The sequence below is a fragment of the Cystoisospora suis genome (assembly GCF_002600585.1).
Source record: "Cystoisospora suis strain Wien I chromosome Unknown contig_184, whole genome shotgun sequence".
Classification (NCBI taxonomy): domain Eukaryota; phylum Apicomplexa; class Conoidasida; order Eucoccidiorida; family Sarcocystidae; genus Cystoisospora; species Cystoisospora suis.
Genome location: NW_027152986.1, coordinates 70,724 through 97,800, shown reverse-complemented (window position 1 = coordinate 97,800; position 27,077 = coordinate 70,724). Strand labels below are relative to the sequence as shown.

The 27,077-nt window shown below is 54.3% G+C and overlaps 4 protein-coding genes across 4 annotated transcripts in view; 1 reads left to right on the top strand and 3 right to left on the bottom strand.

The window, feature by feature from the left end:
* The window catches only part of CSUI_000460 (uncharacterized protein), a 4,773-nt gene extending 1,485 nt beyond the window's left edge, over positions 1 to 3,288 (bottom strand). Inside the window, exons 1-2 of the mRNA XM_068060694.1 lie at positions 1,843 to 3,288; positions 672 to 1,418 (exon numbers count right to left, since the gene is read on the bottom strand). Coding sequence (XP_067927339.1) covers positions 672 to 1,418; positions 1,843 to 2,829 — 1,734 coding nt within the window. The 5' untranslated portion in view covers positions 2,830 to 3,288. The remainder of the gene's footprint in view (positions 1 to 671; positions 1,419 to 1,842) is intronic.
* Positions 3,289 to 4,406: 1,118 nt separating this feature from the next.
* Positions 4,407 to 10,136, bottom strand: CSUI_000459 (uncharacterized protein; the record flags this gene model as incomplete). Its single annotated transcript, XM_068060693.1, has 7 exons — positions 4,407 to 4,667; positions 4,981 to 5,065; positions 5,169 to 5,743; positions 5,862 to 7,502; positions 7,685 to 8,143; positions 8,317 to 8,778; positions 9,830 to 10,136. 5 exons carry the CDS (start codon positions 10,134 to 10,136, stop codon positions 5,169 to 5,171), a joined length of 3,444 nt encoding a protein of 1,147 aa, XP_067927338.1. The 3' UTR covers positions 4,407 to 4,667; positions 4,981 to 5,065.
* Positions 10,137 to 15,737: 5,601 nt separating this feature from the next.
* CSUI_000458 (uncharacterized protein) lies at positions 15,738 to 19,880 on the top strand. Its single transcript, XM_068060692.1, has one exon. It carries the CDS (start codon positions 17,630 to 17,632, stop codon positions 18,239 to 18,241), a length of 612 nt encoding a protein of 203 aa, XP_067927337.1. The 5' UTR covers positions 15,738 to 17,629; the 3' UTR covers positions 18,242 to 19,880.
* Positions 19,881 to 20,709: 829 nt separating this feature from the next.
* CSUI_000457 (chitobiosyldiphosphodolichol beta-mannosyltransferase) lies at positions 20,710 to 26,991 on the bottom strand (the record flags this gene model as incomplete). The annotated part of the gene is made up of 5 exons (XM_068060691.1): positions 24,017 to 26,991; positions 22,789 to 23,222; positions 21,983 to 22,115; positions 21,519 to 21,577; positions 20,710 to 21,070 (listed from the first exon to the last, which is right to left on the bottom strand). Exons 1-5 carry the CDS (start codon positions 25,646 to 25,648, stop codon positions 20,710 to 20,712), a joined length of 2,619 nt encoding a protein of 872 aa, XP_067927336.1. The 5' UTR covers positions 25,649 to 26,991.
* Between the last annotated feature and the right edge of the window lie 86 nt (positions 26,992 to 27,077).

Genomic DNA, 27,077 nt, shown 5'->3' with positions numbered 1-27,077 from the left:
GGGTTCAATTCCCGGAACAGCCCGTCACTTTTTCCATTCGGTACTACCTTCCCCAAAACTTCTTGCAGTATTGAGGTTCACTATCTAATTTACTTCACAGCTCCCTGTAAAAATGACACCAGGATAAAGCTGCTGCAGTCAACGAACTACTTCAACTGACAGTGTACCGCTCCGACCTTCGGCGGGGAGCGGATTCGTAAGTAGACCATAAGCTTCACGTGCAACCTGCAGACACCCTGATGTCGCCGACTTTCTCACACGCTGCACATTCACTTATACTACACGCATCCATTCCCTTGTGATTGCTCCGCGAACAAGAAACATTGCTATATTCCTCAAGCAGTCTTGACCACAGGGCTCCGCCCGCCTCGTGAACGATACCTGGCAAATTTCTCCGAGAAACGAAGAAGCCACAGCTGGGCACTCCCACACTGAGTGTGGACTTCCGTATACTGGTTCAGCTTGTGCCCCACCGCATAAGGCGAACCCTGCACGTACTGTCTGGTATCTCTCAGCAGCCCGTAAAGGCAGCTCATGAACAGCACGTAGTAAAGTGATTAAAGGGCAAGCTGTGCTCAGTGCGTGATTCCAATGCAGTGTTTACGTCCAAGTCGCCGCCAGACCGCGACGGAACACATCTGCTCGCGTACAGTAGCCGAACCTTCACTTACTTCGATCCTGAACTGTGGAAATCGTTTCCAGGTTTCATTGACTACGAGCTCAAAAGCTCGTCTCTCAAGGACCTCGCCTTCGTCGTCTTTCTGAACTGTCGCTGCGAGTCTTAAATTTGCTGCGGAGAAGTTCCCACTACAGGAATCGTGAAAGTCCTCGCTTTTCAAGTTGGGCAGGTACGGTTGCTGCATGCGGTGGAGTGCTACTGCCACCAGGGACAGCTGATGCGAATGCATACGAGCAACAACACTAGGCACTGCTATACCAACTAAGAGTCTCATTAGCTCCGGGGCATGCCATTGCAGTTTGGTAAGGCCATAAAGGGCTTGCGCGACATCGTGAGAGTTGTAGCGCCGTGCTCGCGGCAGAGCTGCCTGCTTAGTAGAAATAACATACTGAGGCATTTGCCCCGCTTCTTCTCGCACGTTATCCGGACTCGCAGCTGGAACCGTGGTGTTCCACAGATTAAAAAGCTGATTTGAAACTTGTGTCAGTAGCACCTCCCGGCGCGAGTTCAACCGCGCCAAACTGCTTAGTACACTGGCTAGCTCGCTAGGCGTCAGTGTGCCAAACTCGTTGCTTCTCTCGAGCGCGTCACAGAGAGCTGTGATTGAGAGTTCGGTGACGAAGCGGTGCACAGCAAAGGCCTCCAAAAGGACGACGCAACTTGAGGCAGCAGCTTGGCCGATCTTTTCCGGGATTACTGAGGATGCGGCACACAAAAAATCAATCCGGAGATATCCCACCTAACGTGACACACAGCGGACAGAAAGTATGATATCATGGGACCGCGTAGACACCATCCTAGAGAATACCACAATTCGCTCCATCTAAACAAGCCCCCAGTGCACCACAGTTCAGGCGACCTGATTGAAACTCGATTCAACACGTTCGTGATACGAGGCTGCAGTGAACCACGAAAAGGCGGACCCAAGCTACTCACGAAGAGAGCTCGTGCAACGCAGGAAAAGCTTACCCTCTTTGCTACTAACTGTTTTCTCTGGAACTGGTGCACACCAAAGATGCTCGCTATTGAGACGCGACGTCATGGACACAAGAGATCTTGCGCTCCTCAAGGACCATGGACCGACTCGTACTAGGACGGAGCGACCCTACATTTTCACGCGCGCCCACGTCCGAGTGACTGGTAGGAGCATGCCGATTCCGTACCTGATGCATACTTGTTGCAAGCCTAGCAATCTCGTCAATTTCGAATTTGCAGATATCCTGTATGACCTTCTCCTTCAGCGGTTTCAGTAGCCACCTACAGCGGCGGAGCCTGTGAACCCCTGCGAGACTGAACACAGTCAAAAGAACATCTCTGTCCTCCCCGACTGCATCAAACAAGCCAGAAGCATCAGACCGGTGTGAACTCAACAGAAACCGGGCCTTCGCTTCGACAGAAATCCTTTTCTCTGCCAACCAAAGAGTAGAGCGGCCCGCTACCTTCGACGGCAGGTGTACCTCGGGTTGAATCTGCGCAGAACGGCAACGCGAAGAGCCGGCCATGTGGGGGAAAGGTGGAAGGAAAATTCGGACTTTCCTTTTCTTTTTCGTCCGTCCTATCAGGAACCCGGGAACTTTTTCGGTGGCGGGCACGCCAGATTGCGCTGTATGACGCAGAATAGTTGACCTGACCCCGGAGAAGTTCGTCTTCATCTCCGATGAAGACAGGGCTCCGGCTCCAGGGGGAAATGACAAGCGAACTCGTTCACTGGCTGGAGGTCGTTGCTGTGGCCTTGGCTGATAGCGTGAGCCCGGGGCGAAGAAGTTGCTCGGTCGTTGCTGATCGGCTGTCCGTCCCTCCCCTCCGTACGCGGAAGAGTAATTGGCAATCAGTGGTGCCGAAAAGATCTGATTATTGCTGCATCCACCAGCAACCGCAACCTCTCCTGGAGGCAAGCGAGGTGTATCTTCAGCTCCCATGACAAAAGAGATTTCCAGACCGCCAAAAGCAGCAGGATCATTCAAGTCGAAGGGCACGAACACCTCGCGCGATACGGCTTCATCCACAGTTTTGCCGTAGGGAGGTTCTTGTCGGCAGAAAAAGCGGAAGGGCGAATGACGAGCAATCAAGGATAGCGAGTGATAGGACAGCCATGACCAGCAACGAGGATGAATAAGTGTGCTCCATTTTCTGAATCGGGCAATTCTCATTATGAGCACTGGGGCACAGAAGCCAAGGCAACTACGGCGGGGACAGCCTCACATATGTTTCAGGTATTCTTCATTACAAGAGCCCTACATGCCTGTCAACAACGGGGGTCAAGTCCTGGCCTCGGACCAGCCGAGACTTCTTCGCATGCATACCCGAGGCCGACACGGAGTTGTCCTTTCCCTCTACAGCCAGAGGCAGTGGCAGCCCGCGCGCGGATACTAAGATGTTAGGGGATACAGCGGGCGGCCCGCACTCGGGGAGCCCGGGAGTGGACTGGCGAGATCGAACTATCGCGTCGATGCTCTCTACCACCGGCCGCCCCTCCGAACAAGACAGAGCCCTGACAACCGCCACAGGGAGAAAGATTTATAGTGTCCTGAACGCGAAGATTTCGTTGGTTTCGTGATCACGCCCGACATCTCGATCCTTCCAATTGCTGGAGGGGAATATCCGCTTAGTGGTAGCCCGATTGCGGTATGGAAGACTTTCTCTTGCCCATGCAGAACACGTGTGTTGCATGTGCATGCAGTATGTAGCGGAACGGTTTACCTATGGTATACCTATAGTATAACACTTGCAGGTATTCCCATTGTTTAAAGCGTGAAGGGGGGTTTCGCTCAAGCCTCTCTTTACGATTCTAGTGAGGTCGTGGCGGCCTGTCTCAAGGGGAGAGTCGTTCGCCAGCTATTCACACCTTATTCATGCGTGGAGCCAGGAGACGCTGACGGAGTACGAGTCCGGATAGCGGAATGTTCAGCGAGACACTGACGAAGCAACTCTATAACACCTGCCAGCGCAGAACGCCGAAGCAAGGCTGAGCACCAGCTGCTAGTGGAATAGATTGGGCGGCAGCTTTGCCGACCGACGGATGACTGCGGCAACTTCGTGCACACTATCGTGTTACACCTCTCTGAAACGGACGCGAAACAAGGTCAGTTCTGTTTCGCTGTTATCCCGTCCGACGATGAGAGAAGCGTTTGCGGCAAGTACGGAAGCCGTTTCTTGGTGGTTTACGCACCGCGTAATGTCCGTCAACCGGTCACGGACAACAGAGTATCGCATCCGCGAAGCCGCACACGAGCAAACAGGAACAGCCACATCATGTGCAATGCAACTGGAGCCTTGAAAACACGAGGTTAGCTTTGCTGCTATTGAAGCCTCGGAAGGTAGGTTCAGTTTGAGCCACATAGCAGGACAAGCGTCAAGGATTTGACGCGGTTGACCGGCGGACCAAGCACGTCACGGCACTGATGTGCCAGCCATAGGCGCATTCCCAGGTCACGACCGGAATCCATCCCTAGGTCATAACTAGCTGTGATGTGGGAGCACTCAGAACGACTTGATAAACTTTGTACGACCAGAGGGAATCACCCCATGTAGTCGTTCAAATAGCAGCGGCTCATCATGACTGCCCGCGTCCCAACCCTTGAGGTGGCTACAGGGCAGTTCTGGCAAGACAGCTTTACGGGCTTCGCTTCAACTGAAAAGATGTTGCAGAAGACCAGAACCTGACCCACCAAGATCCTGGTAGACCTTGTGTGAGCTGTACTTGTTTTGCTTTTTTTCATGGATTTCTTCAAGCCGTCAGCAACAAGCTATCTGCCAGCGCAATCGCGGGCACTTGTCTCGCCGCACATATATTCATAAATGCTAGGTCTTCATCTCCGAAAAAACAGCGGCACTCTCGAGAAGAGATACCAGCTCGATGCGCCTCCTTGCCAATATTGCCAATGAAGAAAGCCGAGCTCAGAGAGCAAGGAGAATGGCCTGGGACAGTCTCATGCCGCTCCCGTTCTGAGTTACCTTCTTCGCCAGAAGGCCACAAGTCCACTCCCGGCTGAGTAAAAAGAACCGCACAAGCTGTGAATGCATGATCCTCAGCCGACCGACATATGTGTGCCACGGCTCCGCTACCCGGCTCTACCATCCCCCTGCAAGCCTCGTTCACTGCAGATTGTCCTCAAGGAGAGAAAACGTCGTAGAAAAAATCCTCTCTCCATGGTGGGGTGTGGTAAGAGCCCAACTAGACGGGTGCGCACCGACGACCCGAAAGAACCGTTACTTGGGTAACTATTGCAGGAGCACATCACCCAGGAGGGGGACAACCGGCAGAACACATCGCCTGTCCAGGAGTCCACCTCTCCGCTTACGTCTTCTTCCTCGGAGTCTGCAAGGCTGTCAGTGTCTTCGTCGGCATTGACAGCAGGCGAGCTAGAACGGGAACCTTGAGAGCTCCTGCTTATTCATACACAGTCACAGCAACGCGCTGGTCTCGGAAACGACGGAGGTCCAGCTGCGCGAGTAATCTATGGCCTCTGCGACACCAGAGGCGCGCAACTTACTGTGGCTCGAAAAGACTCCGGACAAACATTAGCAGATCTGAGGTGCTTGAATCCGGTTGGCAAGCAACTCTCTCAAGACACTCGCCCACCAGGTATGCCCCGTCTGCTTCACGAAGAGAAGTTTTTAGTTCCTCAAGAAAAAGAGGGCCTGGTGCCCAGTACAGAGCGACATCCTTGTCCTTCAGACTATCATTGTCATCCTGATCTTCCTCCGTCTCGCCGTCTATGGGACTGCCCCACAGTTCGTCAAGCCACCTGAAGACTTCTTCAGATGAAGGGAGACGACACCAGAGATACTGGTCATTGTCGGCGTTGAAATCATCGTCATCCTCAAGTTCAGGCGACCGCGTAGAGGTTTGTCGATGTCCTTTCGAGTCGACAGGTGATCGTGGTTGTCGGCCGGCCTTTCTCGACGGGGGTCGATTTTTGGAGGTCTCCCTTACGTCGTCCAGGGTGCGCTCCTTAGTTGACTTCCTTGGACGTGTGTCCGCCGCGTACTCCTCCATTTTTTTTGGTTCAGTCTTCAGGATGATGTCTGTCGGCAAGCGCAGAGTAATCTGCCTGTGGGTGGCTGCAAAGGAAAGCGCAGACGACATAGGAAATCCCAGGCCCAGCAACAGGATCGAAGTACCGCAGATTTGCCAGCTCGACCGCCCACCCACCTCCAGCGAACACATTGAGACCCTTACCCGTGCGAAGAATTCTTCTGAAAGCCTTCGAAACAATCTGAGAATAGCGCTGGTACCCGGCGAATTTCCTCAACAGGTATACGGGGCGAGTCCTGCTTCGATGGGGCCCACTGTGGCTATCCCCCTTGTCTTCTTCCGCCGGCCCGGTTTCTGGACTGATACGATGCGGATCCCTCGGTTGCTTTTTAAGCTTCGGCGCACCCGCAGGCGCCGCGGCTTTCTCGTTGTCAGTCTTTCCCGAGACAACTGGAGAAGCGCTCTCCACCGTTTCTTGGGACTCTCCAGGTGCGTGGTGTGCGTCTCTTCGGCCCAGAGGGCTCAAAACATACTCCGCCTGAACCATGCTGGTGGTAACGGTGCGGAGTGCGTGGTCGTTGTCGAGAGCGGTGTCTTCTTCTGTCGCAGCGTTGCTTTTGTCCCTTGAAAGCACTTCGACTTTGCCGTCACAGAGGAAGGCCAGAAGGACCGTGCAGAGGTCTCCCGCGATGTGAACAACGGTTGACCTCGAAAGAGAGACGATCGTGTCCAGAACAGATAGCGCGTCGGTTATGCAGTCAAGTGTTCTCGCGCTCTGCATGTCCCAGAACTTCTCGCAGTATCTTGTTAGGACTGTCACAATTCGGTTTGTCATCTCTGGCGGTGGTCGGTGCACCTTACAGTCTTGTTCGACCTTCAGACGTTCTAGCGTGTAATCGACAATAGAACAGTACGTGTCTAACATTTTGGCCCTTCTCTCTCGGTCCCGCCATCGTCGTATCATGCCGTCCCTCACAGAGCTCATGTTCACGTCGAAGAAGCCACAGAGCGTGCTGAGAAAAGTCCGAGCAGAAGAGCCGAGTGCTCTCTGGCATGGCACAAGAGTCCACCAGGGCGCCGTCACCTCGGTGAACTCATTGCACCCGGGCAAATAATCCAGCACTACCGTTTTTACTCCTAATATCCGAAAGATAATCTCCGTGTTGCGCTGTTTCTGGTATTCATGGACCGCCTCCAGCGTGAACAGGGTGTTCTGTACCGCAGCCGCCTCAAGGGCCCAGTCATTCTCCCTGTGATTGAGGCAGGTCAGTACACTCCTGACGAAAGCATCCCACCTCCCGACGAAGTAGACCGTGGAGTCGCCAGCAGTGTCACCGGGCACCGATCCGGTGATAGGATCCCAATCAAGAGGTAGTTTCTCCTCGAGAAATTCTAGAATCTGTTCCTGAGTCAGAAGGCTTCTCGACTCGACCTCGTTTTCTCCACACAGGCCTTCTATTAACGAAAAGGCGGCGGCTTCAACGGATTTCGCATTGCTAGCTGAGCTGTCCAGCGATACAAATACCTCTCGCGCCGACCGACTAAGGAGTTCTCGGAGAACAGCGAAGACATCCTGAGGTGGCGCTGCTGCACCATCTGTTTCTTCTTGGTCGTCCAGAGAGCTCAGCGTGTCTCGCAGCTTGTCTCCTCCCGTCAGGAGAAGCACGGCTCCACCTGAGCTCCCGAAAGGGCATGCGGTGAACACATCCTCGTCTAGGTATGTTTCTTGCGCTTTGGTGCGAAGTCGCTGGCTATGCCTTCCCGCGTGCAACAATGGCGTTTCTCCCGGTGCCCCCTTGCATCTCGCGGAACATGCCAAGGAACAAACCGGTGTCTGCTCTACTTCTGTCGGGGGTGCGGAGCCCCAAAATCGCGAATGGGTTCTGAAGGCGATCGCCTTCCGAGTGCTTCCTTGGAAGGTATTGTTCACAAGTTCCCATGCTAGGCCCCTTCTTCGATCTCACATCACCCCCACAGCGCCACCCTGCTTCTCCATCCGGAAAAGCCTTCGTGCTCGTGAAGCTCACCAGGAGTCAGGCAAGCTGTATCCAGTTTGCCACAGGCGTCGTTCAAAACGCTGCAGACTGCGACAGTCCTGTTTTCGGATCTCCTTTTTGCCCGGCACCCGCTGGCACGGAATGACGTGGTCTCTTTTGGAGCAGTAACTTCTGACGAATCCTCCAAGAGAAGGGCTTCGGCTCGCTTCAGGGCTGCTGTCAATTCCCAGCAATCGAGCAGCCGGGAAACCTGTTTCGTCAACATCTCAGCAGCTAGCGGCTGGGAAGCCGAGCCACCAGATGCTTCCCCGCGATTTACCTTCGAGGCTGGGCCATCTTTAGGTGCTCCGTGGACTGTGCTTCTCGCGTCTTGAGTCTGTACAGGATGGTTAGCTGCTTTAGCCATCGAGGAAGAAGGTCTCGGGTCTCCTTGGTCCGTATCCAGTTCTTTACACAGGGTGTCCTGCTCAAATGCAATACTCCTCAAACCTGGAATCGCACATGAGAAGGCGGTACACAAACACCAAGAGCGACGTCCGACAGGCGGGGTACCGGGTGCTCAGAGGGCATCATACGATAATGGGGGCACGAGGGAGGCAGTCTTCGGGAAGACAGACTCCGCACACCACGGGTAAAACTGCTGCACTACGCAGATTGCTCACCTTCCGGTAGAAACTGAGGCAGGATGAGACTCTGGCCAGTACGTTGTCGAGCCTCTTTTACGCAGTCGCAGCAGGCATCAACAGCAGACTCTAGAATTGTTTTCATCAATGAAATAACAGGATGCGAGTGACGTTCGGCGGCATGGCTCGCGGTCTGGACCAGAGACTGCAACTGGAACGCAAGATGCCTTTTCTCCGGTACAGCGGAGTCTAACAACAACACCTCGTCAAGTAGGCTAGGCACCCTTAGCTCGTCTTCTTTACGGGATGAAGCCGCCTCCTCTGTTTCTTCCTGGAGCGACCCCCTCGCTGAGACAACGGGTCTCTCACATTTCCCCTTGACCTTGCGCAGGCAGTCTCGTATCTTCAGAAACTGCTCTATGAGATACGGAGAGGCCTGAATGCCAAGCTCTTCATTGGCTTGCTCGAAAGCGCGACACCGAGCCCAGAGACTTTCGAAGCCTGCACAGGACCCGAAAGGCGAAGCGACTGTCGCAGTTGAGAATACTTTCGTTTCTCCTTCAGCATCTCATCGAACCCGGAAGGCACCGGCGCTCCTCCAGGAGGGCTCTCAAGAGAGGAAGCCGAAAAGAAGCGACCTTACGAGGAGGCAAGTTGGAGTAACAGCCGACGCCTGCCAGCAGGTCATTCAAGGTTTCCTGTATGAACTGCCACATGGCCATCCGATGAAGGTGCTGATCCAGCAGAGCCAGAGGCTCTGTAAGCCTGTCGGCTGTCCCAACGACTGCGCATACTGAGAGGACGGTCGAGGAGCTTGTCTCCAAAGGCTCTGGAGAGAGATTAAGCTTCCAGGCTCCGTGGTATATTCCTGGACGGGTCGCTCGGAAGGAAAAGTGGATTGGTCGTGCCTCCCCCGGGAGGAGTGACCCTTTAAACGTCCTACAGCAAAGCCGCGCTACGGATCCGCCTGCAGTCACAGAGCAGGCCGGGAACTGTCCTACTCAAAAACTGCTTGGACAACAATGAGAAAGGGCGGCAAGACCGTCTCTGCGTAAGCTGCCATCTGTGCCCGTGTTCATTTACCACACCACAAAATTACAAGGGAGAGCCGAACACTCAGTTATCCACCACCCATGAAGAGCTGATGAGTTAGAGCCAACTGGGGAGACCATACTAGATCTTTGCTTAGCTGCAAATTCATCGCGGCTCGCACATGCCTGCTGGCGGGACCGTCGAACTACAGTGCTGCCCGGTGCTAGAGCACTGTAGTTCGAGTTGTAGGAGGTCCTTCCAGCCATGAAATGAGGAACATATAGTTTTCGCCGTACTCAATATAACACAACGCGCGCGGCTTGGACTGCTCCGCAACACAGACCAAGAGGACGCAGTCTGGTGCGCCTGTCGAGACCGATCTGCTCAGCGCTGCTTAGCTTTCGAATGGGGCAAGGCGTTCTCACCAGCTTTCCCTCAATTAGCCACAGGGTAAGCAGAAGCAACACGCGATGCGTCCCCACAGTGATCGCTGGTGCTGGGGAAACGCGGTCGGACTCACCATTTGTCCTGGCCCCCTGGCACGTGATGCCACAATCGTTAATCTCCACAGTAGCGCTGGCAACGTGGTGAATCTTCTCCTCAGGCTTCCACTTGAAAAAGAAGGCAAGCGTCCCCGTGTTTTCGAGAACCACCACCGCTGAAGCAACCTCTGTCGCTATTGGCGAGAACCGTAGACTCGGCGGGTGGAGCTTCGCCCTCACACCTGTGAAGCGCAGATCACCCCGGATACTGTTCTGGTAGCAGTTTCCGTTGCCCAGGCCTTCTACCATTTCTCCGCTGCGAATGTGCGATCGGGTTGAGAGCATTCCTCAGCGCGCTCTGACAGTCATATTGGAGGAGATACTGCCTGCGTCCGTGGAGAAAGCCATTTTGGACCGCTAGTGCGTGCGAGGAAGTTTGGTATGGACAGCTGCAGAGTGAGTGTCCCCTCCTCCGCCTCTGAAGACCCCCATTCAGTTTGTACTTACTGTCCGAAGCCTCTAGCAACCCAGGGCGAAGGACCTGAAGATCTGTTCTGTCTGGCGACGAATTGTTACGCAGTCGTACCGGGCTGACTGGGAGAAACAACTGGCGGCGCCGCCGCAGCTACGTTCGGAGTACGCGAGGCCGAGGACAACCTTCGATTGGCGGAGGGAGGAGGCGTGTCTGTGCGAATTCCCGGAAGTAAGTGCTTCTGGCCTGAAGCAGACAGTAGGGAAAGAAGGTTACTGCGTCGAGGCGGGCCTGTACATCGCCCTTCCCATGGGCTGGTTCAGCCGCTGGCTGTGATTACCGACCGTGCAGCGGCAATTCCTAATCCCGAGTACCTTTGATCTCCAGAAACTCGGTGAGCGACGCAAACGCCCCTCCGGACTTCTCCATTTTTGTTCTCCACTCGCGGTACAACTGCGGCAGTAGGGGATTGTCTCTCCAGCTCCTTCTTTGGCCATGAATGTGCGAGGCATGAACTTCAGCATGCTCTTGGCGACGCTGAAGAGCAGGAAGTGAGTCAGCAGGCTTCTCTTTTCGGCACGCTTTCCGGTCTAGCCGCGGAAGCCAAGCGGACGGGTTCCGCTGGTCGCGGCTGTACTGAGAGACGGTGGTCCTCCAAAGAGCTTCTGAATCGTGGGATCCGGCTCCGGAAGCCGGCAATGACTCCTGGCTAGTGGTTACAGAGGAGCTCGTACCGAAGAAATATCAGCCATGATAGTGCTCTGGAGCGCGTTCCATTTGTGCCGAACCACCGTTGCAGGCTCTTGGGTCCTGCATCGTTTCTTGACGAAGAGCACTGAAGAGGAACCACCAATGTGATGAATAGATTCACCGCAATCTCGTAAAGATCGACGCCACTCCGTTTCTCCGGCTGATGCAGAGGCTCCCGTCTCGAAGATACTCGCCGCCTGGGACAGACACAAGCAACGGGCCCTCCAAAGCTGTGCGGGAGACCTGGCAGGTATAACTTCTCTCTTAGTCCCGCCCGATGCCGTTTTCCCAGCTGTCGTTGAGGACCTGTGGTGAGTAACGCCTTAGACAGGGCCTCTTCTCTTTTTAGACCTTACGGAGCTACAGTAGGTTGCTAGCGTACAGAACCGGACCCGGTTTTCTCGCTGCTCTCAGCGCCCAACCATCAGTGCAGCTGCTCTCGGGGTCTCAGAAATGCGGTGCCGCATTCCATGAGGCGTTCTGCCCTTCCTATACCTCTTCCCTTTCTTTGTAAGCGGAAGACTGAGCGAGGACCGTCTCCTCAACGGGTCTTCGAAGACGCCGGGCCATAGTTTTCCGCAGTTTCTCCCAGTAAGTGTCCATGGAGCTGTAGTAAGTAAGGGCACGTGTATCAGAGTCTGAAGCGGCTTCGCGGATGGCTGACGCTGTCCGAACTGTCTCGGTCCGTCTTTTTGGTATGACAAAGGTTGGGGCTAGTCTTGTGCTGCGGTTCTGCAGTTTCTCACGACGTTCTTTCGACTTGCGACTAGGCGATTCGGGGCTGATATCGGGCTCGCTACAGCCAGGGGCGGTAGTGGTGTTGGTCGATTGCCGGACTCCGGGCTCCCGGACGCCTCCCTGCGTCTCAAGCATGCATGTTGACGAACTTCTGGCTACAGCTCGGACGATCTCCGCTACTGTGCGTGCCCTGTTCGTATCACTGTCTTCCTCGGGCCTTAGGCGCCTGCGCACAAAGATAACTTGACTGCGCCTGCACCGGCCCGAGTCACCCGCCGATATGCCGCTAGTAGAGGGCACCATGGTGCCACGTGTATGATACTGGGAGCCGTCCGGCAAAGAACTAGATGCTCTCCCTGGAGAGCCGCACCGAGTGTGGACGCATGGGTTAGAGGTTCGACCGGCTTTGCAAGGTGCCCACTCGTAGGGTCCTGGACCACTCGGCAGGCGGCGACGACAGGAGCTACGTACGCTCTCTGGCTGGGTTGGCCTGCCTTTCTGGGCTATAGAGTTGAGCATTGTGGGGAGCGGAAGGTGTGACTTTACAACAGCATGCGCGCAGCCACGTCCGCCTCCGCAAACGAAGCTGTTTTGCCGTGGCCCGACAAGTGAGCTGTCGATCCAGCAGCGGCCGCGCCGCAACCTCCCTCTTTTTTTTCGCTTTTCGTCTCGAAAGCTCTTGCGTCCCGACAGCACCGTACACGGACGGTTATGATTACCACAACGGTAAGGGGTGCTTGAACTTTTTGAAGGAAAGATCGAATGATGTTGAACAGACAACGCCTAGGGGTCCCCCAAAAAAAGTCCGGCTTCCCTGATTGTCGGCTGGGTTTCCGTCGAGTCAAAGACGACTTTCGGACCCCGGATACGTGTGGCCGATCTGTTTGGTTCAAAGTTTGAGGCAGCCGAGCCTGCCTCGGGCTTGTCGACTGTCAGTCTACGTTTGTTCGGAGCGGCCTCTGCTGGTGGGAGTCTGGTCCCGGTCTTCGAGAGGACCGCGCCCCCTTGCTGCGACACTAACCAGGAGCTGTGCCCGCCGCACCGACTCCAACACGCAAGCCGATGTGTTCCGGGGCGCTCATTCGTCGCGGCTCTCACCCGGCGTCGCGCTATGGTGGGAAACTGCAGAGTACTGTCGCTTGAACTGAAACAAGTGTAACCCCCCAGATTCAGCCTCTCGGCAGTCTCCCGCTGGCGTCCGTTAAGTCGACTTGAGGCGGACGAAGAATATAGTCAAGAGCACTGTGCGAGTCGATGGAACTTAGTCGGCGTGTTTCTCCACGAATTCTGTCATGCAGGAATAACTGTGCTATTGGTAGGGGATCAAGAAGGCAGACACGTCGGTCTCCCTTCTGCTGCCAAAAGCCTTGTTCAGCTGTGGAAAGGTTCAGCTAGACGCAACAAAAAGGCTGGTTTGTCAGCTTTGGAGACTTTGTCTGAGCAAGTCCGAAGGTTGTCCTGCCAGCGAGCGGGTTGAGCCTCCGCCCGAAACTTTTCAATCTCTCGAACCGACCGCCAGTGTGGGACTTTCCAAACCCCTGCTGTTCTGCGTCGGTTACCGGCAAAGGCAGTACGAAGAAGGGCACACAACACTAAACGCCGGCGCCACAAGCTTTTGAGCGGGACGTCCGTTGAGGGCGCTCGCGTGAGTTCTGTTCCACGTAGACATGCGGAGTGTCCAGGCGTATTTGGTGGTTGTCACTTGCCAAGACTGCGTCGGGTACGTCTCACTCACGAGAGCGCCTGTAGTCACGGTTTACAGCGGTCTTTCACAATCAACTCGACGACCAGTTTGTCAAAGCACTGGATTCTGCCGGAGACTTCGCTTCTGCCTTCACAGTGCCATGCCTTTCCTTTAACTAGCAGCTTGAGCAGACCAGTGAGGCAGGCGTCGACATGGGACGGTGCCTCTTTTCTGCACGGCGCCCGCACTTCGCAATCCCGGCCTTGTCAGGATTCTCAGACAGTGGCTTCGGGTCAGCTTTTCTGGAGCCACCCCATCGTTGTTTCGCTCTGAAGGAAATCCATCATTAGCTGCGTGTGCGGATGAACGCGCAACTAAGCTTCGCACGGTGAAAGTAGATAGGACAGCTAGGCTGTGTGGCGGGCACGGGGAACCCGCAGACTTCAGCAGATTACGGTTCACACTGTAACGCGACGCACGAGGTTCCTGCCAACTGGCTGTACCCAGGTCAGTCAGCCGCCCCATCCACACTGGACCAGTGATGCTGGAAATTTCCTAAGAGTCCTACTACTTAGCAGACTCGAGGTGAAGGACCCTGGCGTTCCTTTGATCTTGTTGCCGCAGTTTCCCACGCGGCATCAGGATCCTACACCGTTACCGACGACAATTAGCACCACAGCCTAAGCGAAAGGTCCGCTCCAACACCGCAGGAAACCTCCTGCTCGTCTTGCGCCCCATGGACTCCTGGGGCTGGTGCTGTGCGTGGCTTGAGCGACTTCCAAGTCCTCCAGCTCCCATGCACGCTGTGAAACATGATGGCAAGGGAAGCGGAGGGCTCTATCCTCACTCCCGAGAAAGGGGTAGATGATTCTGATTTGTGCTGTGCGGAGCAGTGCCAGGGCCGCTGCCGGTCACCACGCAATCACTGAAACCTACACTTGCCACACTGCCTGACCTGGGAGAGTTACTCATTTGCCCAGGTGACAGTGCTGGCGGCGACTTACCTGTGTACTGACACCTTTCCGATATAAACGCCCGCGGTTCCAAAGGACGCGTCGGCCTACACCGCACCGGCGCAGAAATTTTGTCTCTCGGAACGTCCCTGTGGGGCAAAAGGCTCGAAACGGTCATTCGTCGAAATACTCCGCTGTAGGGTCCCAGGGTTCCTTTTACCGCTGCATACTGTCGAAGCAGCTGAATTCGTCTGAATGCGGCATGGAGTGCGTCGCCTCGCCTCCACTACGGCGACTGACTGGAGTATACTGACGAATCGTTTCTTAGGACGGTGACGTCATAGCCAACGAGTCGTACTTCAACTTACAGCACCGAGCTTGCCAGATTGCAGCAACTCATGCGGCCACTCGAATTGCCGGTCAACCTGTTTGTCTCCGGTGCACGTCTGTGTCTTCCTGCTTGTCGGGTGCAAGAACTATGTGGGTTTGCTGTGCATTTTTTATAAGGGCGTCTGAATCACGGGAGAAACCTCTAGGTGAGCTCTCATTCGTGACTGGGCTTCTCGGCACCTGATCTCTTCTGTTGCTGGGACGCACACCAAGGCCAGTTCAGCTTTTGGCCACGTACCCGAGGATTCTCCACAAGGTTCACGCCCCCGCCCCTGGAGGCGAGTGCACTCGTGCTCTCCAGGTCCGAGATGAGCAGCTCCGAATCACTGCCAGTCTTTCGCACTCGAGCGAATGAACCTTCGTACCTTTTCTGATCGCGTGCGCACACTTGTCCGAGCCTTTCCCCGTGAGGGACCGAAGGTGGAGTTCTTGGTTTTCTTGCCGCATACGCGGGAGACGACGCAAGAAGGCTCCCCAGGCATTTGACGCTCCTTTCTTCGAAGACAAAACAAAAGTGTATAAGTGGGACTTTACTGTCTCTTCGGAACTGCAGCTGGTGATGGTAGGTACACAATAAAGAAGACAAAGAATGCTTCTCTCCGTATGTCGTACAGTTGTACCTCTTTCTACGCCGGGCACCGCCCCACACGGTCTCGATTCTCACTCTAGACATCAGACGGGCCACCAAACAGGGCTAGTGAGGCACCGGGCAGGCCCTGTGTAGTCGTACTACCTCCTTTTCCCTGTCCTTGGCGACGATGGCGTCAGCTGTCAACTCGGAGGGTGCAGCCGAGAGTTGTAACCCTGAGTCTTGGACAGAGATAAACAGATAAGTAGTCAAGAAAACAGGGAAGAAACTGACGCTTAGCGTTACTGGTTAGCTTGTAAATCCTGCCCTAATCCTTGTGAAAAGAACTGCAGAATTCACAAGCTGTCAGAGAGATGAGTAGTGGACTGCGGTGAGGAGATCGGAGGGAATACAGCGGTGAGGCTTTAACTTCTGTCGGAGAACGAGTAAGGGCCAGTCCTTCAGTTGAAGACGAGAGCCGCGGCACCGAAGAAGACAGCTACGCTTCTTTCTTTCCTGTCTTCTCTTTTTTGTCATTGTCTTCTGTCCTTCTCATACTGCCGTCTTTTGCTCCTCTCTCATTTTCTCTTTTCGATTATTGATGGTTCTGGTTTGAGCCCGTCCCGACAGAAGTTCCCGGTCTCCCTTACATTTCAATAGTAGTCGCATAGTAGTGCAATAAGGAAGAGTGTAGAGTTGATGAAGTGTTTCGAACTTTCTCGCCACAAAGATTACGGTGCGGAACAGGGCATGAGAGAGTGAGTGCTGCTCTTCGGTACCGTTGTTGAGCGACAGTTCCCTCCGTTCTCGTTGTTCTGTTCTTTTGCGCTTTGACATTGATCCCGCCTTCCGTCCCACGCTGCAAAAAAAACGTTGACCCCGAAGAAAAGAAGATGAAGAGTCCGTTCCACCTGCTTTGGAGGGCTGCGAGACACAGCTTGATGCTGTACAAACCCGCAGTGAAAGGGATGACCTTCCTCAACAAACCTTTGCATTCAGCAACTCCGTCGTCAGTATGCGATGATCGTTATTTGCAACGCGGCTGCGCTAAAGTTGTTCGTTGTTTTGGTGCCGGGAGGGCGAGAACACGAAAACAACGGTACATGCTGTGTAGCCCAGATCATGATCATCTATTCCAATGCCTGTATAGAGGTTCGCATCGAGTGTGGTTGATCTGTTTCGTCTGTGCGAATATGTGCCCCGCGATTTGACAATACTCCCGTGGAGAACCATACTTCTCATGTGCCAGAGAGAGACGGCCCTGCGCCCCTACGTGCTCTGGTGGTGCCCCTGCGGAGAAAAGTACAGGAGTGAAGAGAAAGGAAAAATCGATCTCCGACACCCCCCCCCCGCTGGAGGAAGAGTCGTCGTGTTCTGGGTTGTTTCGCCGGTGCCTCTCTCACTGGTAGTGGAGACGGAGACAAGAATTTACTTTTTTCGCATCATCGTCACTGGTGTCACCCATCTCTTTGAGTTCCCCCTCTTCGTTTTCGTTGGCTGACATACTTACAGCCATGTGCCGAAGTTGGGGTCCACTCAATTGTCTAGTCAACAGCAGAGAAAATGGTGAAGGCTACTACGGAATCCTTCGGGAGAGCATCTCTCGCGCTTGCTGTTGTTGGTGCGGGTCTTCTAGCTGCACCCTTCCATTGGTGTCAGGCCTGCGACTCGCGGTTCGCGCGTAGAGGCCACAGCTTTTCCCCTAATTATCACCTCCGACACGCTCATTCCTGGCGCGGAGACACGCCGTACCCCTCGGCGAAGGAGGCGCTTCTCGATGCAGAGAGAGAGCAGTCGAAGAGAGACAGAGGTCGGAGGCAGTGCTCGAGGTCAGCGACGTCGCGTGACGCTGATGATCACCGGCGAACACGGCCATTTTCTAGGACGGTGCTAACGGCGTTTTCGAGGTCAGCTCTTGTTTTAGCTTTATCTTTGATTGGTGCGGCGGGTGCTGTGTTGGGACATCGGCTTGGCAAGAAATGTTGAGAAATGATAAAGACCGAGAGACGCCTCTCCGACCAACCGCGTCGTTCGCGGTGGCCGATCTCTCATTGAAAATACCCCCTGTTATTTCGCGAAAGCCTTGTTTTTTTGTTGGTTTGGCTGAGCTGCTCTTTGTCAGTGCCTGTCTTGCTGCACCTCTCAAAACACCCACCAGCGAACCGGCAACATCGAAACAACACGAGACCGGAACGGAAATGGCAGCTGCTAGTGGCGGAGGAGGAGTCCCACAAATCTAAGCTCTTTGCGGTTCGGGTGTTTCCGAGGACCTCCGCACCATTTATGCGAAGTCGGTCTAGCAAGTGCAGACGGAGACCGTGGGAGCGAGTGAATCTCTTTTCGAATAAGCTAGGTGATCCTGTTCCCGTCGATGTACGGTTTCCTCAATCGTCCAAAGATGATTTCGCAAGTTCCGAACTGAATCACTTCGCAGTTACACTTTCGAAGGAAGCACTTCAACCCTGGGAGACAATAGATATGACTATGGATTATGTCGCTGTGACGGACGTCAACGTCGTTCTCTCCACAGGGATGACCCCAGCTCAAATATCTTTTGCACTACCTGCTTCCCCAAAGAAGGAATTGCACCATTATGAGGTGAATATGGAGGCGGAGTGTTTCAGGGGCCCCCCGCATCCAATCGAGGTCATTTTCCCTTACGGAAACGGAGGACCTGTGAAGCAAGTGAAGTTCCTTCCGGGCACCGAAGATGAGCTTGTTGTTAATGTGAGGTTCCCTCGGTCTTTTAAATTTTCACCACTCGCAGATGAGTGCAACGCTCCCGAGTCGAATGGTTTGCCCAGAAGGTTGCGGAGCAGGCAGTTCTGTGCTGGGAGGACGATGACACGGCCGAAGGCTATCGTGAGAGTGAACTTCCCGTTTCCCCATGGCTGACTCCGGATGAAGTGTTTAATAGTGGGAACGTCGGAGGATATTGGATTGCTCGTGTTGCTGACGGTAATGTGAAGAGCGGTTCTCCGGATCATGAGGTTATAGATATAGATTATGGACCTGCGTGGGACGTATATGAGGTGGAGTTGAGATACAAGTGTATTGCGAATAAAGCACTGTCGTGTCTGTTATTTACCCCAGTCAGAGAATGGACCGCACAAGATGTGGGCTGCTCAGGTACTAGGAGAAGAGGGTGACCGTTTACACGAGGGTCCCTCGGTCACACCGTGACGGAGAGCCTCGGAATCTTATTGAGGGGGGATGTTACGAGTATATGTTCGTAGGGGAGGCACTGGATAGGACTTCCCCTCGGTGACGGGCAAAGGAGATGGTGTCCCCGTACGAGGGTTCTGTGCTAATCAACGTTCCCATTCCGGAATCGGAATCCCCAAATCGTGTTGTATGAAAATGTCCCGGCTGCCTACTCCGACCTCTACTACACATGCTATTTCTTAGCTCTTTACGCGGAGAATCCCTGGCTGAGATGGCTAGAGGACTTTGTGAAGTTTTCTGCCTCCACTATATACAACGCTTGTGAGAACTGTGCTGGGGGATGTAATGATATTGCGGGTGCTGAGAATCCTGCTGTTCCGACCGCTGTCCTGCCGGAGGTGAATCAGGCAACTAGGAAACTTTTTGAAGGACACGAGCGTGCTGTTGGCGGGTGTATCTTCCATTATGAGCTAAAGGGAAGAAACACGGGGGGAAGAGTCTCTCTTCTCGCTCTACTAGGTGGGGACCCGTTACACCAAAATGCTTCAGAACAACTAAGAAAAAGAGAATCTCTTTTTTGTTGGCTTCTCATCAGGGAAACGATAGGGCGCTGTGTCGTAGTGAGGGGGAACAAGAGGGTGGAGATAGACAGGTGGTCGTTCTGCAGGCGTAACGTCTACTTCAACTGCGGAGGAGAAAGCTACAAGAACCCGGCACGGTTCGTGTTCTTTGTGCGGTTTGTTTGTGAGACTCCTCCACGTAGTCCAAGAAAGGGTGAAGTCGCCCGTGTGCTAAGGGCAGATGTGGGTACAAAACAGTCAGAGAGAGGCAACAAGGATAGAGATCTGTAGTATTGTCAAGAAAGGTATGTATAGTTTGGTATTAGCGATCGGGAAGTTAAATTCATGCTTTGATTTTCATCATGAGCCTCCGTGTTTATCGCATTTGTTTCGGTACGAAATCGGCAGCAGGTAAGGAGAGAAGACAGAGGCGGGCTTAGGTCTCTTTGTTGCCTTCTCTGGGACTTCCCCCCTAGGAGGAGATCTCCCCGTATCCGAACCCCTGGACAGGGAGGACTCTTTTTTTGTGTGACCTAACCCTGCTGCAGTGTGGCAGCTGTGGTAGGATGCATAAGAAAGAGCGGCGGATGACTTTTTCGAACAGGACTTTGTTGTTAGTTCTTTTCGTGGCGGTTAAGCCTGTGCTTTCAACTCTTCAGATGTGGACCCGCTTTCCTCATCACAACTAACTGTAATGCGACAGTGAAAGTAGCAGAATATCATGCTTTTGTACATACACAGTGTGCTATCCCCCAACCTCAGTGCACGGAGGGGTACCAATTTTTTTCTCGTGAGTTTGAGGTCCGTTTAGTTCAGGTCTGCTGGGGGGGGGGGTGGACCATTTTTTTTTTAAAGGACTCACGGCAGGGGAAGAGACGACTTCTGTCGTTTGGCGCGCGCCTCGTGTGAAAGTGATAGTGGTAGGTGACGTGCCTGTAGGAGGTTGAAAAACAAGAACGTTGGCGTCGCTTCACTCAAATGGCGGCATCTAGAGGAAATAAGCCTCCGCACTGTTATAATAACATCTACAGAATGGTAGATGGAGAAACAGATGATAGCGGGTGCCTCGCACCACAGAAAGAAGATATGAAGAGGCACAGAGGATGAGTGTGACTTCTCTCTCCCGTCGCCGGTAGCCACGTGGTCGCTTGCTGCGGTCACTTGCGCTGGCGTTGCAGCAGAGGGGTGTATAGAACACTCACTTTTTTGTAGCGGAGTTTTTTCAATGCAGCTTCCCAAAATCCGGGAAAAAAGAGATTATTACGACGCTCTTCATGAAGCGACTTTTTTGAGATCGCCTCTTCCGGTCGTGATCTTACTCTCTTTTCTGTCGTTAGCCGTCACTTTTCACCTACATTCACATGGAGGAAGTTGTAAACACATGCACGGATGATGCGTGGATACTCAGGACGCACTTACGATAGGTACACTTTGATATATAGAACGGTGTAACGCCACAGGCCGGCCAGAGCTCTCGTCTTCTTTCACCGGTCGAGCTCGCCGCTTCGGTCAGATTCGCGTCTCGCCCGGAAAGCTGACGAGCCAGCGTCGGTTTATACTGGCTCCGCGCGTAAGAGTCGACCACAGAAGAGGCTTTAGGCGTGTCCCCACATCGTGAGTCAGCACTAAATACTCCGCTTATTCTAGCAGTTTTTTCAGAATGGGTAACGCGACTTCTCGCCATTCATCTGTAAACGAGGTCTTCACCTCGCTTTCTGCAAACCGGCGCATCTGAAAAAGAACTCCACCGCCAGGCGCGCGTGGACCCGTGTCCATAAGGCCGGCCGTAAGCGGGATGTCCCTGGCCTCCCGAGACTGCAGAGCATCGTCTCGCGCCGCCGAGCCTGCTTGACCGGGACCCGACATTCCAGGTAGATACCGCCTAGCATCTTGCGGGAAGCTGCAAGCGTCTGTCTGAGTCCCACCACCAGGTGCCGAAGCCTGGTGACGCACAGCTCGGTCAAAAGCCTGGGGAAAGCCGCGGAGCAACTGCTGCAATCTGTCAGAGAAAGCACGACCCACCACGACACAAGTAGTGGTACAGCCCACACAAAAATGAGGCAGATCAACACGGGAGCCGGAGACATTCCCGCGCGACAACAGTCCCCCGACTGCGAAGGCAACAAACGAATTGAAACTCGGAGGCCGTGCTAATGACGCTCTCACCTGCACACGAAGCCGCCCCGGGCAACAGAACCAAGAGACTTATCCACTCTTTCGGCCACTTGTATGCAACCAGCCCTACCGTGCCTGTTCGCTATGCGTGCAAGGGGTTCGTTGAGCCACGTGGACCCATTCCGCTTTCAAAGTTTTCAGAAGGCAGAAAGCTACCTAAGTCCAGAGCAAAACGTGACGGATCCTGCGGGAGTCTTCTCTTGATACACGGAACTGGGATCATTCCACATTGAAATCCATTCCCAGAAACCAAGCGTGAGCAACTGACTTACTTGGCGCAGAGACCCTCAGCAGACACAAACAGAAGAGAATCGACGGCGTCCCGGACCAACTGCGAATAAAATGACGGCAAAGGGATATAAAGGAGCATTCGGTACTTGCAAGTCCAGACTAAGGAAACACTTGCCTTGAATTCAAGTATACACCACAAATGTGCACCTAGCCTGCGGTGTGTGGCACGATAACACCGCTTTTACCATTCTGGCGAAAACGAACGGAAGAGGGTTCAGGACAGGCGCCCTGTTTCCGGAGACTCAACGGACCGTTCTTCGCCCGCCAACCGAGAGATCTGCTTCACGGAACGACCACCTCCGGTGGAAGCCAGAGACGAAGTGACCGAACAGTTTCACGAAAGGGTGCTACCGCTTTCTTGCTAAACCTACGAAAGATGGCTGCTCAGCAGTGCGTCGTCGGGCCCCCGAGGGGAGCGTCGGTAAGATGAGGTGTCTGCTGATACCTCGTGAATTGTCGGGAACTCGAAGGCGCAAACCGGCACTCCCGCACCCTTCAGGTCGACAACCTTCATTGGTAAATCCACCCCGCTGCTCGACGTGTGCATGGAAATTCCAACATCAACAGCTGCGAGCAGCCTGTCACCACAAGACACATGAGACGTGACTCCAGAGAGACTACGAAGCGGCGGCATCCGCAACCAGTAAAACGAATTCTGACTCCAAAGAAACAAAACTACGATGCTGACTAAGAGGTTCAGTCCAGTACCCTGTTTCAACCGTGTAGCCGAGCAGACAACTCAACGTGAAGGCCGAAAATCACCATACGCGCTAGCGGTGCTAAGTTTTTCATCCCTTTCACATGTCGTAAGTTGTTCGTTCAGTGCACTGCTCGCTAACAGGAACCATGACGACTGGAGGCCCCGCGAACAAGAAAACGCGGTCGACCGTGAGAAAGTCACTCCCACCGGCGGGAGTGCTTGGTGTACGCGCCATCCTAGCCTGGCAGGTCCAGCTGATTGGTCCAAGCGCCTTCAAAAAAAAAGCTTTCAACGAGCCTCTTGAAAAGGAAAGCTCGCAACAGCGTTTCACGAGCAGGGGGCAGAGTGAGTGGTGAAAGAAACGGTCAACTTCTGCCCACTGCCGAGAAGCGTTTCCTTTACCAGAGCAAACACGAAATGCCAGTCCCGATACTCTCCACGCGCGCGCTCACACTATTCACTCCAGGCATCTGAGTGGAGGCGCTGGACGTGATAACCTCGGAAGACGAAAGGGGATGTGTAGGTATTCTAGCAAGGAGTGCGCGAATTACTTGTAATAATCATCGAGGGGGGCGAAAAGCGTCCGTATTGCCACGTGGCGCATCTTCCCCTGTCGAGCTCTTTCCAGCCAAGATGTCTTTCCTGGTCCTCGGCCACTGATAAGAACCAAGAGCGGAGGCAGCAGTTCAGGGCCCGCTGAAACATCGAGACACGAGAAGCCACCGTGGAATGGCTTCGCAGCATTTCGGAATTGCCACTCCCGCTGTCGATCGTAGTCCCGTAGTGCTCTGAGCAGCAAATCAAGATCCTCATCTCCAGTCCAGCTAGTAGCTGCTAGCAAAACCGCTGGACGTTCTCTCCGCACGGCAACTTCGACGAAGCTGGACCCGGTTCGGTCTCCAGGCTGCGAAGAGATGCGCGGGGCGTGTGTCCCGTCAGCACAGACTGTCCTTTCCCGCGGTAAAGAGGAAGAGTCTACCAAGAGCTAAAAACAAGAAACACCATAGAGGAGAAAAACTCGCAAAAAACTTTAGGGGGATGCACCGCCCAGAAGAGCGGGGCTGTCTTCGATGTGCAGAGTTGCACAGGATCAAACTTCGCAGGGGCGAATTCACCGCGACTGTGGCCAGGGAAATACAAACTCATTCACATTCGTGAGTACATGTGTCCACTCCTGGATAAGGACTCTACAGTCGGATACACTTGACCGCCATCCCTGTCTGCAATCTTAGCGCCGGACAGACGAGAGGGGATTCCTGTTGAAGACAGGAGCATTGTGTTCCCGTACGGGCTGTGCCGGCGAAGAACCCTCCCAAGGCGAGTCCCCCCATACTACAGAACCTAGGAGAGCGTTTTGACCACAGTCGCATTGTCACCGTGTCAATGCTCCACCTTCGCACGGGTGTCGGAAACCCTGGAAGACGAACAGGGCGCCCGAACAGAAACGGATACGACTGAAGATTTATTTCAACGGGCGTGGTGGTGTGGAGCACGCAAAGGGTGAAAGGATTTTCTTACTCGAAAAGTGCGGCAAGGAGGGGAACCGTACCAGATCACTGCTCTGCTCATCATCCTATTGTATGACAGATTCGCTGTTGAAGTCTGACAATACTGTACGGCTGATATCCGGGTAAGTGGGAACCTCCACGGTCTCACCTGACGTAAGCCCGACCCCTCGACGCACTGTGCAGATCAGTTACCCAGAACGGTTTTCCTGGGGGGTCAAAGTCTGCCAGCTGCTCAGGTCAGCCCCGCCCGAGGCCATGCGTGGTCACTTACCGCCTGGGTGATCAGGGTTCTTTCTCGTCTCCGGACTGGCTCGACTCCGGGCGCAGAATATGAGCCAGCGGTTAGAGGGGCCCTGCAGTGGCTCTGTAGATGTGTGCGTGGAAAATCAGGAGGAACATCCGTTCTCCCGCTGCTGCACTCGCTTGTCCCGCCTTTTTTCGAGAAAAACGCTTCAGAGACTAGAAGAGATTTTCCTGAAGGCACGGGTATCTTCCCTTCTCCCGCCGCATCGCAGTCGTCTACGAAGGCACAGAACTGCTGCCTGAGAGATACCTGAGCAACCCCCTGTGTGTCCTCTTCTTCCGAGTCTAGATCACTGAGGAGTTCCTCCCCCTCATCGACACGCGTTGTCAGGTTGTCGGTCTGTTGTACTCTCCACCCCCCTGTATGTTTCCGGAAAGCCTTGCTGTTTTTCTCTCCACTGTCCGCCCTTCTCTCTTTCTCCACTGACTCCCCTGGCTCGAGTGGCAGTCGCATATACTTCATGGCAAGGGCGTGCCTTTCAAGCAAAGTGATTGGTCTGATTTGTGGATTCGGCCGGTCGTACAGGACTATGGAAGACAGTCCCCACATTTTCTGAAGAGCCAGCCTCATTCCCTGGGAGACGCAGAGAGCTGCCGACGCGAATCTGCCTGACCGCCCTTCTATGAAAGAAGCTAAAGCGACAGCCCATCGCCGGTAACATCTAGTGCCCCGACACTGCTGACCGCCAGCCGTGTTTCGCGAGACGGGGAAAAGCAGCGTGTATGTGAGGTTGTGCCAGTCCAACAGCAATTTCGCTCCGGTGCATCTGCACGCCACCCCGCAGACAGGGACGGTCGGCAGCGCAGGAGGGGACTGAACAAGGACAAGAGGAAATGGTGTACTGGTGCCCGGGCCTCGATTATGACAGGACAGGAGAGTAAAGAGTGTGGAGGCAAGAGCAGCAGATTGATGAAGAAGCTTCAGTAGGAAAAAGATAAAGACCAGAGGACCGGGGAAGAAGCGCCTAGCAGACTCAATGTAAAACGGGGGAAGAGGATGGACAATAAGGTACGGGTACCCTGAGAGAGAAGGAGGGATAGGAGTTTGAACATACGCAACCAGGTGGATTATAGGAGGAGGAGAGACGCAGGCGGAAAGAGCCTGGGCGTGGTAGATCATACGGGGGCTCCGGGCCAGGTCTCCCAGTACCACAATAATAACGTGTTGCGGAGAAATAAAGGCCTCACGATGAGAAGTAAGAGAAGAAAATGCAGAAGAGGAATTAGAAGAGTCACGCGAAGACTGGGGGACGGAAGGCGGATGGGGCGACAACGGAGCCGCCGAACCCGAGGACGGAGCCAAGGGAGAAGAAATGATACCTACGGAAGATCCAGACGGCGATGAAGACGAGGGAAGTGAGCTCCTCCCCCCCTTTCCGTACACCTTCTCCCATCGTGCTATGGTGTCCTTCTGGGACTTCCGCTGTCCCCACACCGAAAGCATGCTCTTAAAAACGACCAGAAGTAAGAAAAAAAAGCTTAAAGCTACACCCGCTGCCATGCTGCTCCATAGCCAAACAGCCAGGGCTCGGATGTCCCAGTTTCCCCACGTGGACACTGTTATGAATCTCCTGCTCCAGTCCCGCAAAAGAGCCGCCATCGTAGCCTCCGGGTAGAGTTCGCGGACCCTCCTCAGGAGAGTTGTCTCTTACTTGCCTGTATGGATTAGCGGGCGTGGCCCGGGCTTCAACTGGAGGGTCGCGGGGACTACCGGCTGAAGACTTCGACGGTGCCCGGCCGTCGTACTGGATCGCACAGAAGCCATAACCCACGGCGTCCCGTGTCTTCCAGAAAGTTATTGCGACACGCGCCTATAGCAGAGACAATTCGGATAAGCCGTTGCCAGCGCATGAGAGGAGAACAGGTCGCAACTTCTTCACCTCCCATCGCGGACTCGGCAGTGCTCCTCTCTCGCGGAGGAGCTTCAACTGCGCGGCTCCTTGGGCCGGCCACATGTGTGTGCTGAAAGCAACGCCGCACGTCCCGCTGTCAGCGGCAATTCAGTAAGGAGAAGCTACAAAGGTGAGCCGCCCTGGTCTTTTCTCTTTGGAGACAAAGAATACTATGTCTTTTCACTGAATGAACTGTCAGCGGGAGAACGAGTACAGTTGAGTGTGAGGGCAAAATGACACTTGCGAGTGTGCAGCATCTCCTGTTTCACTCGTCGACTCCCTGTAGATTTCCGTCTCAAGCAATGGCCTCTTAATAGTGGGAACCGTGCGCATGCACCCTCTGAGATCGCCTGGGTACCCTCCTGCCCGGACCGGGCCTGGTGAAGCGAAACTCCACAGTGTTCGTTGAACGCACGAGACAGGAAATTCACACCTCAGTTCGGGATGTACATGGAGCAGGCCTGCGCGCGTGCGTACATGGAAATACCCCACAAAGCAAGAAGGGCTGAAGCGCTGACAGGATTCACCAAGGGCAAGAAGACACACAAGAAGCCTCGGCGCTGTGTTGAAGACGGGAACTCTGTCACACGCACGAAGCAGGAAGATGTGCTGCGCGAGATCAGCTCACATCGTGGCGGCGGGCTGGTTCTCTCTGTGTGGACAGTCGGGTGCCACGCGTGATACCCCCCGGTCTCTTCTTTTCGCGGATGGGGCTGGAAATTTCACATGGAGTACATCACCATAACGGCTGGGCAGGCCAGGTAATACTTCCATGGGAGGGCTGCGAGAAGATTTTTCTCCTTTTGGAGACACGTCACGCTGTGCCCCCCTCTAGTGTCTGTTCGATTCGCTGAACGACGAGACGAAGATATGTCATCAGAAAAAGATGTCCCAACTGACTACTATCGTCCGAGAGAAACTTCCGCGTCGATGCAAATCACTATACGTCGCTGGGTTCCTAGGAAGTCGGAGAGAAGCCATCGGCTACCCATCCGCGTGGGACCAAAAGGCTGTTAATACCGCGAGTACAACGGCAAGAAGTACAAACAACTTTCCGGCTGTATCTCTTCCGGTCCAGACTCCTTAAAACCCACCCGCCCGCATCTGCGTAGCGCATGCTCCCAAGACGAGGCTGAA

What these genes read in the sequence shown, in the direction of transcription:
- CSUI_000458 (XM_068060692.1), top strand. Translation starts at nt 17,630, where the DNA reads ATGCGAAGTCGGTCTAGCAAGTGCAGACGGAGACCGTGGGAGCGAGTG.